Source organism: Triturus cristatus, chromosome 2_1 (assembly GCF_964204655.1).
Source record: "Triturus cristatus chromosome 2_1, aTriCri1.1, whole genome shotgun sequence".
NCBI classification, from domain to species: domain Eukaryota; kingdom Metazoa; phylum Chordata; class Amphibia; order Caudata; family Salamandridae; genus Triturus; species Triturus cristatus.
In genome coordinates this window covers 567,971,943-567,993,142 of record NC_140581.1, presented here as the reverse complement: position 1 = coordinate 567,993,142, position 21,200 = coordinate 567,971,943, and the positions used below count along the sequence as shown (strand labels likewise).

General features: G+C 42.8%; 1 protein-coding gene across 1 annotated transcript in view; it reads right to left on the bottom strand.

The window, feature by feature from the left end:
* ADGRV1 (adhesion G protein-coupled receptor V1) overlaps positions 1-21,200 on the bottom strand; it is a 1,990,932-nt gene that overhangs the window by 409,481 nt on the left and 1,560,251 nt on the right. The window contains exon 84 of the mRNA XM_085632468.1: positions 5,914-6,030. Coding sequence (XP_085488594.1) covers positions 5,914-6,030 — 117 coding nt within the window. The remainder of the gene's footprint in view (positions 1-5,913; positions 6,031-21,200) is intronic.

Below are 21,200 nucleotides of genomic sequence, written 5' to 3'. Positions count from 1 at the left end.
AATTTGCAAGGTTTTTTAAATGCTAATTCCTAACTATAACGTGTGTGAAACCTATGGTTTTTTCAGTGAATATATATATATATATATATACATATATAAAAAAACAACAGGTTGCCGCCTTGAAGATGCCACACACTGGGGGGATTAGCACACGATGCCACAGGCGGTTGCAGTGTTGCCGCTACCTCTCGCCTTCTGGTATGCAGCCAAACGTGTTTTGGAATTCTCCTTGATCACTGGATTTTGCATCTTACAGCAACGAAGAGAGCAAGCATTCTGGGACAACTGCTTTATTCATTAATAAGCCCCGCCCCAGTGGGCGTTGATGACATTGCATTGTGGTTATAATTGTCCCCAAGTCCCATCAATCACCAAGTGGGTGCTTCTTTTCTACGTGCACAATGTTTTCCACAATGGGTAAGTAAAAATGAAATATCGCCCTCATAGGTGAAGGAGAAAAAGGTGCTTCACATTGCTCCCAATATCACCCTGTGGCTCAGGCCCCCTCAGTTCAACACCATGCTTCGAAATCATGAGCATAGAAGAGCTGCCACTTCCGGCAGCGGGGCATCTCCGCGGCTGGACTGGCCGCTAACATCAAAAAACAACAGGTTGCCCCCTTGAAGATGCCACACACTGAGGGGATTAGCACACGATGCCACAGGCGGTTGCAGTGTTGCCGCTACCTCTCGCCTTCTGGTATGCAGCCAAACGCGTTTCGGAATTCTCCTTGATCACTGGCTTTTGCATCTTACAGCAACGAAGAGAGCAAGCATTCTGGGACAACTGCTTTATTCATTAATAAGCCCCGCCCCAGTGGGCGTTGATGACATTGCATTGTGGTTATAATAGTCCCCAAGTCCCATCAATCACCATGTAGGTGCTTCTTTTCTTCGTGCACAATGTTTTCCACAATGGGTAAGTAAAAATGAAATATCGCCCTCATAGGTGAAGGAGACGGGACTTCTACGCTTCAATAAAATCAGGTGCATAACATTACCTTGCCTTCTGTCCTTTGGTAGTGCAGCCAGTGATCAAGGGCGGGATGACGCCCGAAACGTGTTTGGCAAGCCAGCGGAATGGGGTGTGTCAGGCTTGCATTTAACCACCGACAGCATTTGTGCGTTGACCCCCTCAGGTGTGGCCTCTCCATCTTGGGCAACCTTTCTTTGAAGTATATATATTTATATATATATATATATTCACTGAAAAAACCATAGGTTTCACACATGTTATAGTTAGCGGAAATTTTACTGATAAAAAACCAGTGAAATTGCCCCGTTATAGTTAGTGCTGGCAACTATAACTCACGCGACCGCGATCCTCTGCTGATGCTAATACTGTATTTAGACACTTATTTGCCCATGTCTTCTTCCATACATTTTTAGCTATACATATATTACAAATATTTTTTTTTCATAAAGACACATATGTCATCAGCAGAAGATTGCGGTCGCGTGAGTTATAGTTGCCAGCACTAACTATAACGGGGCAATTTCACTGGTTTTTTATCAGTAAAATTTCCGCTAACTATAACATGTGTGAAACCTATGGTTGTTTCAGTGAATTTGCAAGGTTTTTTAAATGCTAATTCCTAACTATAACGTGTGTGAAACCTATGGTTTTTTCAGTGAATTTGTACGGTTTTTTAAATGCTAAGTTACTTTACGCCATTCGAGGCGTGAGCGCCCACTTAACGCAGTTCGTTCCGTGCACGGTTTTTATCAACTTTAATAAGCCCTGTACAATGTGGATAGTGTTTTTTTTATTTCGATTTTATAATTTCATTTTGCCAAAATTTAGTTTTTTTTTACCTATTAATAAGCCCTGTACATTTGGTGGCCTACGGCCATCAAAAGCACAGGGGGTGGGGTAAGTGTGGATAGTGTTTTTTTTTTTTTTTACCGTACGCTTACGGTAAGCGTACGGTAAGCGTACTCGGCGAAATTGCCGAAAAAAAAATAAAACCGTTTTTGCTCTTGGGGGATGTTTGGGGACTCCCTCAACATGACTATGTGGGAGGGAGTTGTCAAAACAGCCCCGTAACATGTTTTTGGCCATCTTGTTTGATAAACAACACTCAGTGCGAGAGACAAAATGGCGGCCGCCGCTTCCTGGTTTCGGCCGATTCGAATGTTTACTAAGATCTAAGAGCCAATCAGAATCGCGCTCGCGCACGCCACCGTATGCTTACGGTAAGCGTACGGTAAGCGTACCGTAAGCGGGCTCAGATATATATATTGATTTAAAGGCTATTTTCTCAGAATCTACTGAACAGATTTACACCAAACCTACAAAAGGCACTTCCTTGACCTAGGGACTACCTCTCTGCCAAATTTCTAGTAATTCTGTTCAGCCGTTCGGGCTGTAGCTCGTTCTAAAGGTCCTATGGAAAAATGCATGGGAAAAACGCGTTTTGGGACCCCCCTTTTATCTCAGCCCCCGCTTGACGAATCCCCCCGAGACTTTCAGGGTAGGAGCGGAGCGTAGCGCCCCACCTATTTTGAGAAATTCGCGAGGATTCATCGACCGGCGCCAAAGTTATTCAAAATAGAATGTTGAGGTTTTCCTATGGAAAAGGGGTCCTAACTATAACTACCTACTGGCGACCGCCAGTAGGTAATATATATATATATATATATATATATATATATAAAACATAGGTTTCAGGCACGTTATAGTTAGTTGGACATTTCACTCGTACAAAACCAGAGAAATTCCGCCATTATAGTTAGTTCGGCTAACTATAACTCGCGCCCCCGCAATGCACTGCTGATGATGTCACATATTACATCATCCATGACATGGTCTGTGACATCACTGAGGACATCACTGCCCCACTGTGCAAACGCGTCCCCTGGCGCATTGTAAATTGTGGGATTAATTCCCCTTGAGTCCTGAGGGTCCCTTACAATAAAATAAAGCTTTGGGTATACCATGAGGTATTTTTAATATATCACTTTTCTAGGTCTCTGCATATCCAGTTGTGTTTTATCTAGGAATTCCAATTTCCATCTTGAGTCCGCCCCAGTAGTATCATCTTACCAGGGTATGAATAGGAGCCAATGATGAAGCATATCACGATAAGTGAGTGAGGCGTCTACTCCAAAACATTTGGATATCCCCTCAGTAGTAAGAAAGCAATCAGAGAGTACACCTGACATCCTGTTACAAAGAGGTAACCGGATATAGTTCCAGGAAACCCTTGTTTTATCAGTTGTCTGTGTGAATGGAAATCTGGGACTGTGCCAAAATCCATGGATGTTGCAAGGGAACACCCACGCTGCACCTGTGGAAGCCTCTCTGGGTCAGAGTAGACCCCCAGTCCCTTTTTTGTAGTTGTATCAGAGTAGCGCAACACAGTGATTTTCAATGCGTTATCCCGGATTTATCAAGCCTCACAGGACCACACAAGGGGTCTTGCTTGGTTTATAAATTTAATTTAAGAGTTGTGTTGCATTTGCACCTCATTGCGTGGCGCAAGGGCAATGCAACTATTTGATAAATATGCTCCCTAGCTACTAGTGAAATGTATGGCAGGGTTTCCAAGATATTTAGGAGACATCTCTCTCAAATGATAAGATTGATGAGGAACCTGACAATGCAGTTTTTCTTCACGACTACAGCAGCTCTTCATAATTTCTCACCTTATCTTGATCCATAGGAAATTATCTTAGAAGGCATACACATGGCCTCCTGTCTGCACTCAGCAAATGTCATCCCACACTCCTCCTGCTGGAGGTGTTGCTAGCTATGACATTGTTTAGGTTCTAGAAATTTGTCTCTATCTGGAACGCACCTGGACTGAAATTTGAATTTCAATAAGGGATGCTAGCAGCTACTACTTTCAGACACCTACCTCCTTTGTACTGCTACATGATAGGCCTCATAATCATTAGAGGACATGAACCACCATGCTTCTGGAATAGGAGAAAGCATGCAGACTCTGTTGATGGAAGTCGGCCCTATGCCGGAACCGCAGTAATTTGATGATGGAAATTATGAAGATGGCGTCCCGTGAAAGGATAATTTGCAAAATAAGCCACCTCCTACAGTGTTTAGGTCTAGCAACACCATGTGATACAGTAGGGGAAAGGTAGCTTTTATTCTGGTTGTGAACACAGCTATCTGTGGGCAGGCCCTAAAGCTGGGGCATATTTATGTAACTTTCGTGCAGCAAACCACCTTGCTGCACTGCCCGAAAGTGCAGGAATGCACTGTAGTCAGTGGCGTAGCTAGACACTTAGCTGCCCATGGCGGGCCCTGCCTTTGCCAACCCGTGGCGGCCGCATGGAAGAGAGAGTGGAGGATCAGGGGTGCTGCCAATTCCCGCGTTTGCTGCCGTGCGTGAAACTCATGTAATAGCCGGGGGTGGCACCTACAAAACTCGTGCTGCTGGGGCGGACCGCCACCCCGCCCCCACTTTGCTACACCATTGACTCTATAAAACAATGCATTCCTGTCATTTCCTTGTACTGGCGCCCTTGTGGCTACCTAGCACTAACGCTTGTGTAGTAAGCAGGATAATTGTTGTGCTGGAAGGGACACCTTTCGGCACAAAAACAATACCCTGAGGCATTTTCCTCTTTCTGTGTGTGCTGCAGAATAAGGAACACATAGAGAGAGGAAGCAACGAGGAGAAATGAAGGTATTTCTCCTAGTTTCATCTCCCCTGGGGAAATGTAGTATTTTGATGCATTCCCAGGTCTACCAGTGTGGGAAAATATGGGAATGGGTCAAAACCTATGGGTGGATGCATAGGAACTCCCATGCTCCATCTATGGAACACCTCCCTGGGAAAGACTAACGCAACGCAGCGATTTGTGATGTGCTGCATTATTCTAGATTTATTAAGCCATGCAGAGCCACGCAAGGTGGCTTGGCATGGCTTGATAAATGTAACTTAAGAGTTGCGTTGCTCTTGCGTCCCATTGCGGGGCGCAAGGTGGACGCAACTCTTTACGAAATATTCCCCTATGTAGCTAGACCGGAGTGAGTCTGTCTGGATAATTCCTGTGTATGGGCCACTAAGAACCGAAATCTAGTGGTGCTGAATCCATGTGTGAATGTCGTGCGTTCTTGAACGAAGAAAGACTTGAACTTTCTTTCTTGACGATTGTTCAGCAAGGGACAGTCATTCATATCAAGCACATCAACAGACAATTTGAACATAATCTAATGCACTGTGCTCTGCAAATGGCCTGAACTAACTGGGCGCTGCATATTCCTCCGTGCAAACCCCCAAAATTTAATCATAATAAAAATTATATTCATGAGAATAAATGGTCTCCTATTTTTTGCATACACTTTATTTTTATTTAAAATCATATATGCATCACCAAATACTGCTCTCCTCGGGGCGCCATGTTTGTTTGGACACCAGGAATTACCAGGGAAACATGCTCATGCACCACTATTTTCTTCTCTAACAGAAAAACATTGTTTGAACATAGGATTGCATCGCCTAAGGTAGAAAGCACGTTGCACTTGTACTTTACAATCCATTGCTTTAAGATTAATGCACAGTATTGTTTTGAAGTGTATATAAATTTGAAGTGTGAAATGGTTAGGGTAACTCTGCGCAATACCAGCTCGGTCTATCCTGTTTCAAAAGACTGTAATATCACATTTATTCCACTGCTCTCCGATAGATGGCAGCGGTGGGTCTCCAGCGTGACTCATTCTCCGTGTGTAAATCACTCATCAGCCATCCCCGCATCAATATTTCAGTTTTACTGGCACCTTTTGTACAAACATGCATATGCCTCAGCAAGGATGGTGCGTGTTGAGCAACGCCGCGCATGAACTTTTCCAATTATTCACTCCGAATGTTCACTTTAGGAGGAGACTCTCATTCACAGGCGCTGTCTAATCATTCATTCAGATCAACCAGCCGAGCAATGAGGTACTAACCTGGACGAACATCCAGCTGAACTGGCAGAGGTACAGGTAGTGCGCAACACCTCCCAAAGCTGAGCAGCTCTCAGTGGAAAGTTTTGGGCTGATGTAGGCAGAGATCAGGAATGAAATCTTTAAAAGATCAAAAAAAGCATAACGTCAGAAAAAATTAAACTTTTTGACACATTCATATAAAATACTTTAGAAAAGGATGAGCTTCTGTAGAATAAGCAATGTGGCTCGGATTTTTGGAAGCTTTTTATAGGTACAAAGTGACACAAGTTGATGCAAAGCTTCAGGGTAAGGCATCCTCCACTGGATGACCACAAGTTACAAAGAATGACCACCACTGTGCCACGTGAGCTCAGCATCTTACCAGGGTGTACTCATGAACACACAGTAGCACACACAAACACTTACACACACGGGGCAGTGCATGGGAGAGGGATTATTGACCAACAGTGATTGACTTTGAGGTGGACCCAGCTGGAGTGCTTTAGGGAAGGGAGCAAGTAAGAAACACATGCAGAGTATAGTGGGAGTGGGCATGAGAGTAAGGCAGGGAAAATACATCAGTTAGTAGTGGGGCGGTGGGCGGGGCCATCAGTGGTATTTCAGTGACAACGGGGCACTTATGCTTTCCGTCAGTGGGAGAAGCTCTGTGAGAGCTTCCTCTTCCAGCGAAGCAAAAACATATATATTTTTTTTTTGGGGGGGGGGGAGCATGGTCCCTTGCTACAAAGCCTAACGTGGAAGAGTATTTTTAGAACATTTGCTATGCAAGTGGAAGGTGGATGTCACCTTCAATCCCCTTGTCAGGGCATGGTTAAATAGGTCTGCAAATTGCACTGCTTCCTTGGAGCAAACTGGTAAATACCAAATGTGGGGGATTAGTTATTGACTAGGAGAGTCAAGCTGCAACCCATTCTGCTTTGTGCACTGTAGAATGGGGATAACGTACAAATGGCACATGCTATTCCATAATCTGAGATGCCAATTAGTGCATGTGTGCTATTTGTCCACCTATTTTTGATCAGGTTTTAATTAGCAAAAACCAGACGCTCAAAAGCCTGTCCATCCCATTTGTGCCGAGGTCATAGTGCCTGCACCAAAGAAAGAGTGAGCTTCAGGATTCTACTCAATAATATTCATGGTTCCAAAGTCATCAAGAGGGTTGAGATTAGTGCTTCACCTCAAGAACTTGAATTGACCAATGACTCAATGGCCAATGATTTGCCAACAGACATTCATGACATCATTGGACACACATGATGCATACCTACATGCGGTTAGTTGTGTTCCTCACTGTGTGCAAATGTCATTTCCAGTTCAAAGTACTGCCATTTGGTCCAAATTGTTACATTTTGGTGCCATTAATAATGGGGTTACTACACATTGAAGTCATCATGGTACATATCTGTTTAGTCAACTGGTTGCTGCAAGCACCACCCTCAAAACTGGCGGATCTCCAAAGGATGAGGCTATGTACAATTTCACTCCAGCACGCCTTTCTAATCAATTGGGTGAAATCTCATCTGCTGTCGTCCCAAATGTTGGAATACATTGGGGATAATTTCTCACACACATCAAGGCAGAGTGTTTGTACCAGAACACAGGATTGAAATTCTACAATCTAGAATATCAGCTCTTTTGACCACCATAGAAGAACCCATTCAAGGCTAATTGAGCGACCAGGGTTAAATGGCATCAACTGTGTTTCTGGAGCTTTGGGTTCAAGCTCACTTGAAATCTCTGATGCAACACCTACCACAGGCATGCAATCCAACGTCTGAGGATTAGGAAAAAACTTCCAAATGGAAGGATCTAAAAGCAGCCAGTATGGAACTGTTTGCATTTGCACTTTGTATTAATTAGAGTATGCTTGTGGTCAGAACATTTTAATTATGCCAGCGAAACCTGACCTTCTCGTTAAAGAAATTCATGAAATTTCTCAAAATTATGCTTTGTACGATTTTGTGTACATATTTCTTTTTTACACGAGCATGCATCTCATATCAAAACGTCTTGTGAAATTTTTTTCATACGAAGTGCAAGCTCTGACAAAAAAAGTGACACAAGATACTGGCAAGTCACATTTCACAGCAAAAGGGGTCATTTACAACATTTTCATACAATTGCACAAAGTTTAATGAGAAAAATATGCAAATTCGCCCAAACTTTTTTTCCACAGGCGTTTAGCAGTGGTGACTCATAAGGTGCAGTGGCTGGCCATCAAAGCTTTTGGGGATTCATGGGGTGGATTGGAAGTCCTAGATTGTCTGGTTGCCAGATTAATGCACGGTCTAGTAATTTTGAACACTTCCAGCAAAGTGGTGCTTCCCCTGTGGGACTTTCCCTTAGTTCTCTCTAGTTAGATGTCTCTTTTAGAGTACCGAGAAACAATTATTTTTGTGCTGCTCACTTCTAAGATTGTTTTAACTACTGGCTATAATATATTCTTTGTGATGATTTGGGGATTTGGGTTCACCAATATGTTAAGCTCTCTATTAACGTATTCCTACTGAATGATTGGGCCTTCATCCAAGCAAACACAAGGAGATGATGGACGGAGCGCTGAACATTTTCAGACACTCACCCCCAGTCACAGATCTGGGTTGAATCCATCATCGTTCTTTATCTCACTTTGCCACCTCAGTTCAGACCCAGCTATATGCAAATCAGTCTTGACCATGTGCCTCATGGGAACAGACCAGCCCGAACTGCCAAGCCAGGTCTTCCCTGAACCGTAAACAAGCATCCTGGGACTGGGTTCGGGGTAACACCCCTCTTCAGCCAGGCAAGCTTGAATCCAGTGGCAAAGTGAGCAAGGGACCCACATCTGGGCATACCCTGCCAACTTAGGGCGAACAAATCAAACACAAGGAGATGATGGACGGAGCGCTGAAACATTTCAGACACTCACCCCCAGTCACAGATCGGGGTTGAATCCATCATCGTTCTTTAGCTCACTTTGCCACCTCAGTTCAGACCCAGCTATATGCAAACCAGTCTTGACCCTGTGCCTCATGGGAACAGTCCAGCCCGAACTGCCAAGCCAGGTCTTCCCTGAACTGGAAACAAGCATCCTGGGACCTGTTTCGGGGTAACACCCCTCTTCAGCCAGGCCAGCTTGAATCCAGTGGCAAAGTGAGCAAGGGACCCACATCTGGGCATACCCTGCCAACTTAGGGCGATGAAAGCAAACGCAAGGAGATGATGGACGGAGCGCTGGAACTTTTCAGACACTCACCCCCAGTCACAGATCTGGGTTGAATCCATCATCGTTCTTTAGCTCACTTTGCCACCTCGTTCAGACCCAGCTATATGCAAATGCCTCATGAGAATAGTCCAGCGCGAACTGCCAAGCCAGGTCTTTCCTGAACCGGAAACAAGCATCCTGGGACCGGTTTTGGGGTAACACCCCTCTTCAGCCAGGCTAGCTTGAATCCAGTGGCAAAGTGAGTAAGGGACCCACGTCTGGGCAAACCCTGTCAACTTAGGGTGAACAAAGCAAACACAAGGAGATGATGGACAGAGCGCCATCTTTTTGCCCATGGTTGCTTCTGGGTTTCATTTGGATCAAGAAATAGTTTGCCTGGATTTTGGTTTAGAAGATGCATTTTATGGGGGTTGGATGTCAAGAGAGTGATTATATGCCTTTTATAGAGGAGTAGGCCTAACGGCTAGGGTGGTCGACCTCAAATCTGGGGAACTGGGTTCGAGTCTCGGCAATGACGCTGAACATCCTGTGATTCTGGGCAAATCACTTAATCTCTCCTTGCCAAAAAGAAAATCCTAATGTAATGCAACTGGTGCTATGTAAAGCACTCTGATTCCCGATTCGGGTCAAGTTCGCGCTATATAAAACTCTGTAAAATAAAAAATATATATATTATATCACAGAGCTGAATTCCGTTCATTTAAAGCATTTTGTTATTTTTGGATTTTCCTAGACAGGGACTAAACTAGCCCTAGCCACATTAAGTAGATGTGAAAAGGTTATGATCTGGAAGAGTAGTCTCCCTCCAATTGTTCAAACTCAGTCAGCAAGAGGGCTAGCAGCACCTTTGTGTACAAATGTAGGTATCTATTTTATTGATGCTTGTAAGACAGCTGTTGGTCTTCACCAGTTACCTTTATCACTGATTACCAAGTACAGCTACTGACAACAACAGTGGTGGGTGTCGGTCGAGCGGTGCCGTCTTCAGTGGTATCATGATTCAATAAATTTCCCAGAAATTGCAGTGAAATATTTGTGTGTTCTTTTTAAAAAGTCAAAAAAAGAAGAGAGTGGTGGTCATGCCACAACTTGTGCTTTTCATATGGTATAACCTAGAGATCTAATGAATGAACCAAGGAGGACGCAGATGCACTGGTAATGTAATGAATGAACCAAGGAGGACGCAGATGCAGCAGTAATGTTGGGGTAATACTCATCATACCTAGTCTGTTCTGACTGGGTTTATTTGTGACTTCTGCCCGCCTACCCATGGTGGTTGTGACATATCTTCTTGGTATCACCAGGAAGTGACACAAACAGTGTAGGTTGGGCTATGGAAAGGTTATTCATGGAAAAGGAAAATAAACTTTTGTCAGGAGGGTGCTTCAGTGTGGCTGCAGAGAGACAACATGCCTCATGACATAATGAATGAAATAAGGATGAGCAAACTATGCATAATGAAGCGCACACAAAGTAATGCAAACTTTTACTTTGGTTATTCGATGGTCTGACCTCTGAATATGGACTAAGGGAGTAATATCTTTCCCTGAAGAAACTCTAAGGGGCCTCCTATATAATAGTGATTAAGCTGTACTCCCTGGTGGGATACATCTCTGCCCTTCTGCACCAGGATTCCTCTGATGTGGGCTCACCAGACATGATTTTGCAAGCTGAAAAATCTAGTCGGTAATATCAGATAAGGCTTGGGCTCCGAGAACAGCCCAGCCTCAGCCCCTGGCCCAAACCGAACACCTCCCATGAGGAGCCCAGAATGCTCTCCTCACCCTCTCACAGTCTCGGCTGTTTCCAGGTGCCCTCCCCAACCTGCCCTTACACTTCCATTTACCACCTATTTCCAGCAGGTGGTAAATTGAAGCAGCTTTGTTCTGTGAATGGGGACACTGCATGACTATTTGGATCCGGCTATTCCAGGTTTGCTTGTGATTCCCCCATCAAAGGGCAAATACTCGCAATGCCGGATGTATGGGCAGGATATCGTCCGGAAACATTATTTCACGCCATGCAGTATCCTCGCACAGAAGTCTCTCAAGCTCATACTTGGGGCCAAGGTGTCGTATTGATATTTCTTCTGGTGGTATTGCTGCATGAGAATTCCACATACCTCGAAAAGATGGTCTTTTTGTTTCATAAGTTTCACAAACATAATTGTTATTTAGGGTTAATTGGAATACAAATATGTGACTCGTAGCTTCTTATACCTTTACTATGCAGTGATTACTTTTTCGAAACTCACTGCTCACTTAAATTAACCAAGTGAATTCTAAAAATCCAATTACATTTAAAGTACCGTCGCAAGTTTTGGAGATTCTGGGACTCTTTTCAGTGGCCTCTGAAGTAAGAAATGCACACACAGATTATACAGTTTTTTAAAGATCCCTTGGAAAGACCATCATGCGGTCAGTTAAGCCTACGAAAGAGAGGCTAAAACTTCAGGCAATGTGTTAGACATCTCAACCCAGTTTTTATATTTTTCCACTTGCAAGCTCTTTAAATTGTTGGTTAGCTTTCATGTGCCCGAGGAAACAGGTCACTAGCTCTTTTGGAGGCCTGCCCACGACAGCTGCCCTGCCAATGCCAACCTTGCATCAGCAGGTGTTGCTGAACAAGTGTTTTCCTGTCCCCTCTTGCCTTGGATGCACTTCCCTTCCCTGCTGACTGCAGGCTTGAAACCCAGACAGGGCCTTCTCACATAAAATGTTACTGAGCGGCTAGGAAGGCTCTGGGGGTTAGCCTCTGCCAGCACTCAAGCTACAGCGAGGTTGAAGCAGGTTTATGTGTTTAGTAAAAAGTTCACTCCTGTACTGCAGATTTTTCATATTCAGGCGCCCGCCCCTCCAGTTCTTTGCACTTTGTCTTGTTGGGACAATTGCTTGAGTATCTTCTCTAGCAAACGACTCCTATTGGGCCCTCACTTTTGGGCCCTCATAACGAGTGGCCCGTTAATGGGCTTATTACAAGTTCAGCGGGAACACAGCTTCTCGGTACTCCACCCTGACATTTCGCCTGTATCAAACAGGCAAAGTCTGCTAGTGGAATACTAGGAGAAAGCATGCTGAAATCGAGAAGGTAAGTCTGAGTTCTGCATGTTATTCCCCAAAACGTACTGTCCCAGTTATCATTGGCGGCTGGCATATTAAATGGGTGGAGGAGGGGAAGAGGTCGTGCGTGCAGAAAAAAATTAAAAATATAAAAATACATGGGGGCGCACATGCAAATAAAATATAAAATAAATAAGAAACACTTTATGACTGTCAGTTCAGGCGGCAGAAAAATAAAATGGTAATTTATTACCATTTTATATTTCATTTTGGGTCCATTTAAGTGTGGCAACTCTCCTATGCTCTAATGGAGGTGCCACCACTGCCCTAAAAATTAATTATCTAGTAAATAGCTGGGTACAGGTATTTTCAGTTGGGTATTGTGAAGTGTCTGCCGGATTTCACCTGGGATTTTTACATGCACACACAAACTAAAACATACACACACACTCTTTCTCTCCTCTCTGTTCTGAAATTTTAAAAAAAAGTTTCTTATTTTACAAAATATTGTGTTTTAAGTACCCACCCCCACACAATCCGCACTGCTCTCTCTTTCCACTGCCCCTGAAACGCCCCCATTCCCTGCTTCTCATATATGTATTTTGCTATGATATGCCAGAGTGATTGTTCAGAAAATCTGAAGTTCTCACCCCCCCAGTCTTACCGGCCAAGCTACGCCCCTGTTTACAGGCCACTTGGAATAGGAGCTTAAGCGCAACATCAAAGAAGGATGGCCATCCATATACGAGTGACATTGCTTCGTTTGGGCTCTCTGTCACAGCCTATATCAATGCCCTGACTTTAGATGTGATTCCCAGGAATATTTGTAATATGAAAAGAATGGTCTGAGTGGGGATTGTTATTCGTCTATTGCAGGTATCCACATCTCTTTTTTCGGGCACTACAGTAGTTTCCAAAACAGTGCACAGATTTTTTGGTAGGTTAAAATAATGTACTTTTCGCAAACTAACATCAGAGAAACACACAGCAAAACATCCGTGGGAAGAAAACGTTCTGTAAGACAGCACCTCTCAAGGATGTAGTCATGTTGATTTTATGTTTTTTACAAACTGTTCCTACAAGAAACGAATTGCTTCAAAGCCTTTATGCGAAAAGGGAGGGGGCCAGGGGGTTAAATGGAGCAAAATATCAGACAAATTGAACTGAAACAGTCCTTCAGTTTCATGGAAGATGTGGGTATTTCTAGTACTATTTTCAGTCCGTCTCCAGACGAAGGAGAGGGGGCAGTAAATTGCATCAGGTTTCTTGCACATATGCAAAGATACTGCTTTATTATGAAAGTACACGCATGTTCCCATGCCTAGTGAGGACGGGCTATGTTCTTGAATTGAAACTCACTGGCAGTCTGTCAAATTATTGGGAAAATAGTGATGTAAACTGTGACCAAACTCCCTCAAAATCAAAATAATCCGACTAACCAGTAGAATGGTTTCTGAAACAAATCCCTGGCTTACTTTTATTAACTTGGTTCAACCAGTAAATCTTTCCTTAAGGAAATACGTGTGGTACATTTGCAAAGGTTAGGCAGAACAGCAAAAGAGTTATGGAATAAAGGAAATAAACCGGCCAAACCGTTCTAGTTAACGAGATAAAAATTGAATCTGAGATAGGGATCACAAGTTTACAGCAAAGAAAATTGTAGGGCTCATTGGTAAAAGCTAGCTTTGGAAGGAGAGAATAATTCATGAAGAATTTGTTTCTGAAAACAGGCTACAAAGACAGTTAAAAATACAAGACATTCAGCAGAAAAAGAAATGATGGAGAACACAGCAAAAAGATTGCTTTCCAAAAATGCCTTTTCTGTGATTCTCCTAGAATACTCTCATGTCGTCAAATTACAAAGTTGTTTCCAAGTCTTTTGAATTACTGACGGTGACAGTTCTGCAACACTGAATTATTGGTATTGACATTTGCATGGTGAAGTCACCTTTGACACCACCACCACCCTTTTCCTTATCTTACCTTTTTAGTTAAAGTAGCAGGGGGCTTTGTGAACCACTCTTTGTGGGGCAAACCTGCTTTTGAGTCTTCTTCTCGTACTACTGTGAAAATCATTCATACATTTCTGATACTTTCTGTATCTTACTTATGATTTGGCTCTGCAGCATAGACCTATTTACTACCACATATTTTGTGATGCTTTGTCTACGCCTGTGTCATCCTCTCTCTCATATCCGCCTAGCAGCCTGTGTCATGCTGGGTAAGGTTCTTGTTAACGCATGTAGCCAAAAGGGAGCTTCAGTTAAACTGAGTACTTGTTTAAAAATTATTTGAAGCGAGGTGCTAGGATTTCCCAGAATTAAACCACCACTCCCTGCTGAGAAGCATTTTAATTTTGGGATAGTAACCTTTTTCTCAGAGCACCGAATGGACAGAAAATCCTTCCTGGAAGTAGGAGGCGGCCCGTTTAAGTCTGGGTTTGGACAATGCCACTGTCAAACAATATATTGCTAAAAATGTGCATATATATAGGAAGTTATTGCAAAAAATATACATATAGTGACATATAGTGAGCGTTGATTCATCCTTTTCAGCCATTAACTTACTTACACCAGCCTCTTTCAGCTATTAGATTCATGCTTTATCAATCACATATTGGCTCAGGCCTGTGGAATATCCATTGTTCACAATTAATTTGCTATTGGCTTTTCGGTGCCTGCTTCCACTGCTGCTTGCATCCTTTTTATTGAACTGCATGGCGGACTACTTTACATCTGTGTCCACCATAGTTGGCTGCCTCCCATGTGCCTGTTCCCTCTCGCACCTCCCTGCATTTCCTGTGTGCTTCTTTATACCATAGCCTGCCACCCTCTCAAATTTACCACCAGAGCTTCTTGTCAACCATCTGCCTACCGCTACCTCTCATTCCTCACTCTTGCCTCTCCCTCCTTCCCCAGTGTGCTCCCTGTCTTCCCTGCCCACCACCCTCATGTTACTTCCTCACACTCCTTCCATTTTCCCATATATTCGTCAATCAATCCAATAAGCCTCTCACAGGCTTTCCTCACCCCTCACTTTTTGTCTTGTGCACTCTTCATAAATAGTGGCTCCCAATTATAACTACCAAGATTGAGTATATATTTTTTTTCTCCTAAAATTGAAAGGCTGTTTAAAGTGAAAGGCTACCATACCTCTAATACAGTCCTGTTTTTATTTCTATGTCAAAAGAACATCGGAAGGCAAGGGAGCCTTCATCATAGTCCTTCCTTTCTTTTTATGCTACAGAAACTAAAGAAGGATTATATTGAAAGCTAATTTAAAATTTAAACAAAACAGGGCTGAGTTTCAGGAAAATGCTCAAGACATGGTTGTTTGCGCAGTTCCACGCTTCACTTCTTCCAATGGTCCCGACACACTCTAGATCTAGCGCCATGAAACCTACTGGTGTACGTGCACTATACAAGAAATTGTTAACATAACATAACATAACATAACATAACAGGGCTTCCTCGAAGGCAAGGGAGCACTCAATATTGTCTGCCTTTTAAAATTCTGTCTGGCTTTGAAGTGCTAATGCTGGAGCAGGGTTTTCTGATGAAAATTTATCGGGTTTTAAGCTCCAGTTTTGTCTATAAATTGTGACTAAAATTACTAATCTATAATCGATAATTATTGGTTTTGTGTGAAAACTTTGACTAATCAACATAAGTAACTAGTGAAATTACACGTGGGAATGCATATATGTTGCTTAATAATAATGTGCAGGTTTAATTAAATGAATGGTGCTAAGTGCTGTTTGTTTGAAAGCACAAAACGCTTTTGAAATAACGTGTACTAATGCTTTATTGTGTTGCAAAAGGCTAGATAATTACATACACATAAGGGTATTAGTGGGGTTAATACTGTTTTATCATTATGCTGTGGTAACGTTGTTTTTGTCTCTTTTAATTAAGATGGTCCGTTTTGGCCTGTGAAAAGATGGCTGCCTTTTACAGCCTGTACTCGAGTGATCGAATTTTGATGCGAGGGCCTTGCTGAACATGGTTGACAGTCACCTGACCATGGCTTCTGCTGGAGTTTTGAAAGTTTCCGTGATGACAGCGACTCCAGGCAAGCGTCCAAATAACCTTGGAGGAAAAGAAAGCCACAATGAACTTTGTGATTACAGCGGTGGCTTCGCTATGGTTCCGAGGAAATGCGTTCGTGAAAGTAACATTTGCAAAACTCGAGTTTCCTTCTTCCGTCTTTTTATTTTTGTGATTTTTCTGAGCGGAGATTTTCCAAATGTAGCGATGCTACATCTTTTCCTGCTCGCTCTGCTCAGTGGTTTAACGGATATTCAGAACATTTTATGTTGCTTTAGTTTGTAAGATTTGTTATAAATATTGTTAGACTAGAGAGGGTCTAAGGCCACTTCTTCCCAAACCTGCGTTGGTGAGGATCGATGCTGTGAGGACGGCGACTCGGGAGACTTTACTGAGAGACCTGTCCTGACCCATTTATGACATTTAGCTAGAATAGGTAACTATGAGAATAATGATTTTACTAATGATTGACTTTCATTTGAACTAATTTTAGATAAAATATCATTTATGAATTACTGTGTTGGTGATTATTTCTTGTCGATTATTGAGTACTCTATTTTGATTATTGTTGTTTGAATCATGACTCAGGACGGTAACCAATTGATCACATTGGCCTTTCTGTAGATACAGGGTGTTAAGGAGTTTTCTTTCTCCAGGTTCAGTGTTGATAGAGTAATCGAGCGTATGTTAGTGAAATGGGCCCAAGTGTGTGATGAGTGTGTGTGCGTGTGTCTGTGAAATTACTCTATCCGTGGAAGTAGGGAGAATTTGTATGCCCTGATCTGCAGCAATTTCCTGGTAGCAGAGTAATGGTTTTGATTATTGTCTTGATCTGATTAGACTGCTTGTACATTGGCTTTTGATTCATTGATTTATTGATTGATGTTGGTATATGTACTAATACTATATGTTGAAGTCGTCGTGTTGAGTTTTATGTAGTGCTTCTGGAACTTGGGAGCTGATGGCAGTTCCGTAGTAGGGCAGAGGGAAGTATATACTGCTCTCGGGAAAGACGGGATTGTTGGTCCTGTACGTATGCAGGAGAAACGTGTGACAATTGAAGTTGCGTGTCACATTGTCTGGGTTCGGAATCAGTGACATCGTCGTGTGTTACTTTTAGGGACATATTTTCAGTATAAAAGGAGTGTGTATGGTAGCGAAGGTTATCTGTGAAACTCTGGTCTTAAGTCCCAGGGATCCGTAAGGTTTGCCGTTAAAGCTTACCACTGGAGAAGTAATAGGTATTCCCTGAGCTTGTCTGAAGGACTGGGCAGAGGTATATACTGCTTGGTTAACGTGTGTTATAATTCTGTAGTGGGGCAGATTGTTTGCTGTTCTCGGAAAAGACAGGATTCTGTGTGTATGTACTACATTTTCTTGTGTGAAAGTGCGTGAATGTATGAGCATTTAAGTGATTGTAAGACTCTTTGGAGCAGTCCTAGGGGAAACAGTTAATGAATGCATGTTAGAAGGGCAGAGTAGAGGGATGTGCTACTGTGTCAACGAGAGTATTAATTCCGTAGTGGAGCAGAAGTGAGTGCTGTTTCAGGGAAAGACGGGATTCTTGTAAACCAGATTTTCTTTACTGTTCTGTGGTTAGCGAAGCAGACAATGGAGATGTTTTAATGTTGTAACTAATAGATTTTGTGGAAATTTAAAACAAAGTCTACTGAGGGGATTTTGTAAAGGAGGGGTAGACGAGTGACAGGAGACAGAGCAGAAGCTGCAGTCAGCGACTGGTGACGTCATAGAGACCGCGCTCAGATTGGGTAGTGAAGCAGAACAGTGTTCGCGCTGGGATTGGTGCGTTGGTGTGAGCCGCGCAGGGATTGGAAGGAGTACAGGGTGACATAGACGCTCCAGGATTGGTGCGTTGGTGTGAGTCGCGCTGTTATTGGACAAAAGATTGTACCGTACAGTTGTGTTACGGAAGGAATTAGAAAGTTTTGGTAAACGCTAAAATGTATTACCAAGAAGAGAAAAAGAAGAAATCCTTGTTCGGTAAATTAAAAAGATGGTTCGACAAGGATAAGGACATTAAAACAAGAGAAGGTGAATTGTTACCTCCAACGAAAACGCCTGCATCCTTCATGGCTGCGAAATATGGGTATCATACCTGTATATGGTTGGACAATTGGGTTAGGTACACTAGAGAGGATGGTGTTTTGGCTTTCCCGGAACATGGTTCATTTAATATGGCCGTGTTGAGAAATTTACGGGAAAAGATGTTGTGTCTTGACCCAAGACCAAGGCCGACACAGTTTGAGGCGTTGGTGGAATGGGAAGATGAAGTACATGAGCGAGAAAAACAGAGGTCTGGAGGCAACTAGAGGTATATGTTTGGGAGGAAATATGATCGAGAAACTCATCATGATCGAATGAGGAGATGGCGAGATGCTAGCATGACAGAAGGATTATATCCTATGAGGGCAATTGAAGCGAAGGAAGAAAGAAAGGAAACAAGAGGGGTACCTGAAGCAGAAGTGAAAAGGTATAGAGTTAATGATTATGAGGATGAGGTCTTGGATGACATGATTTACAAGAGACCACCTCCATATAGACCAGAACCAGAAGAGAGCACACCAGTTGCTACTCCAATAAGAGATACTTTGCGTATCATTGAGACAGAAGTTGTGACACCGGACTTAAAAAGTGGTAGCTCTTTCAGAGAAAAAGAGAGAGAGAATCGATGTGGTGATGAGAATACGAGAGAATTGGCCAGGACTACATCTGAACTGACTGAAAAGATTAGAGAGCTGATGAAGAATTTGGAAGCTGTTACGGTGCCTGTAACCATAGGTCCAGTTATGCCTATTTTTGATAAGCAGAGGACGGGAGAGAATGGTTTGATGGTTCCATATGTAGGGAATAAATTAACAAGTTTGGCTGGTCCTTCAGGAGAGTCAGGAATAAGGACAGAAAATAATGATTTGAGACAAACAAGACATAACACATGTAGTGGAGGATTAGAGGTGCAGTCTAATTCAAGATTGGATACTAGTGATACTAGTAGTTCAGGGATGCCGATTTTGGAACCACAAAGGATGCCAGAGAAAGTGGGTGCAGTGAAAAAGTCTACAGAAATAACAGCTGAAGATTTGAATGATTGGTTGAAAGTTCTTCAAAAGAAGGATAAAGATTCGCAGGCAATTGATGTAGCCAGGTTACGCATTGAATTGGAGGAGCTTGTTGCAGGGACAATTTCTACAGACATACTCAAAAACCATCATGATGGAGAATTGTTATTCATGTGTAAAAGCATCACTTGGAGGGTTAAGAATACACATGAAAGGTTAAAAACAATAGCGAGTGAACAGGGAGTTGACATGGATAAGGTGAAAGTTTTGCAGAAACCTTACAGGGTGGATTTCACGGATAAGGATATAGAAAATCTAAATGGTGCTGGCAGAACAGGACAGATTAAAGAGATGATTGCCTTATTGCGAAAATGGGGTGATGTAGAAAGATGGAAGGATAGGTGGTATAAGAAAAGGGAAGAATCAGTGGACAGGACTTATTCAGCATTTCCTGTGAGAGAAAAAGAGAAAACAGTGGATGCTTATCCTATGAGAGAAATACCTGGAGGAGGATATGTACATGTTCCATGGACCAGACAGGATATTTTATCATTTACAAATGATTTCCCTCGACTGAGAGAAAAGCCCGTCGAGTGGTATAGGCAGGTAGACAGGTTTGTGAAATTGTCGAAGGTGCTGTGGATTGACCTGAATAGTCTGTTTGATATAATTGTTCCAGCAGACTTGTGGGCTGAGTGTAAAATAGTTGAGTTGGTCTACTGAGGAATATCCAAGAGATCAGAAAGCAGGAGCACCAGATCCAGAGGTAATGAAAAAATATGATCAGGTAATTGTATTCCTGAAAAATCAAGTACCTCCAAAAGAGACAGACTGGGTTAAGATAGATCGAACACATCAGGAAGCAAAATAATCAGTTCATGCTTTTTACGAAAGGCTGATACTGGCTTTCAAACAATTCAGTGGGGATGAACACCTGGGTGACAAGGATTTGAGTCATTTTGTATACAGATTTGTATATGGCCTGAGACCTGAGATTAGTGAGAGAATTCGTGAGCATACAGTGGACTGGCAGAGTAAGAAAATAGATGAGATCCTGAGACATGCAAAGTACTTCAGTGATGAAATTGAAGCAAAGCAAAGAAAGCTGAAAGAAAAGGCAATGTGGGCACAGGTGAAAGTTGCGGAAAGACAAGAAGCACAGTTAGTGGAACAGGCAAATAATCCAGGGAATAGGCCCAGATATGTGGGGAAAGGAAAGGGGAATTTAGAGGAGGCGAAGAAAAAGTTCCCTTGTCACAACTGTGGCCAACTGGGACATTGGAGATCCGAGTGTACCAATACACCATTAGTGAATAATGAAAGTAAATCATTAAATCAACAGGTGCAGACTGAGGGGTGTAATCAACAGCAGCAACAGCAGAAGGTTGTTAAACAGCAGAGTCAAGAGCCAAGACCACCCTTGCCGCAGAATAGAGGGTCCCAAAAGTACAATCAGGATTCGGGATTCTACAATGATGAGCAGGTAAACAAATCAAGGCGTTCTAACCCGGTACAACAGTATTTGTTAAAGAATGAAGGGAGTGAGTCTGAAGGTGATTATTGACGGTGCCGAAGAGAGGAGGAAGAGTGCATACTTGGTGCAACTCTAGAAATAGACCAGACAGGACCATTTGTAGATTGGAAAATAAATGAAGAAGGTGTTACTTTTTTAGTAGACACAGGAGCAACGAGATCAACTGTCAGGTCAGCAGATATTAGAAATCTTCCTCTCTCTGATGAAGCAATCCAAGTAGTTGGTGTAGCTAATACACAAATAAAGACACGTCTTACCGAACCAGGAAGGGTAAGAATAGGGAAATTTTCGGACATGCACAGATTTGTGGTCTGTGACACTAGTCCAGTGAACTTTTTAGGCAGGGATCTGCTGTGCAAGATGAAT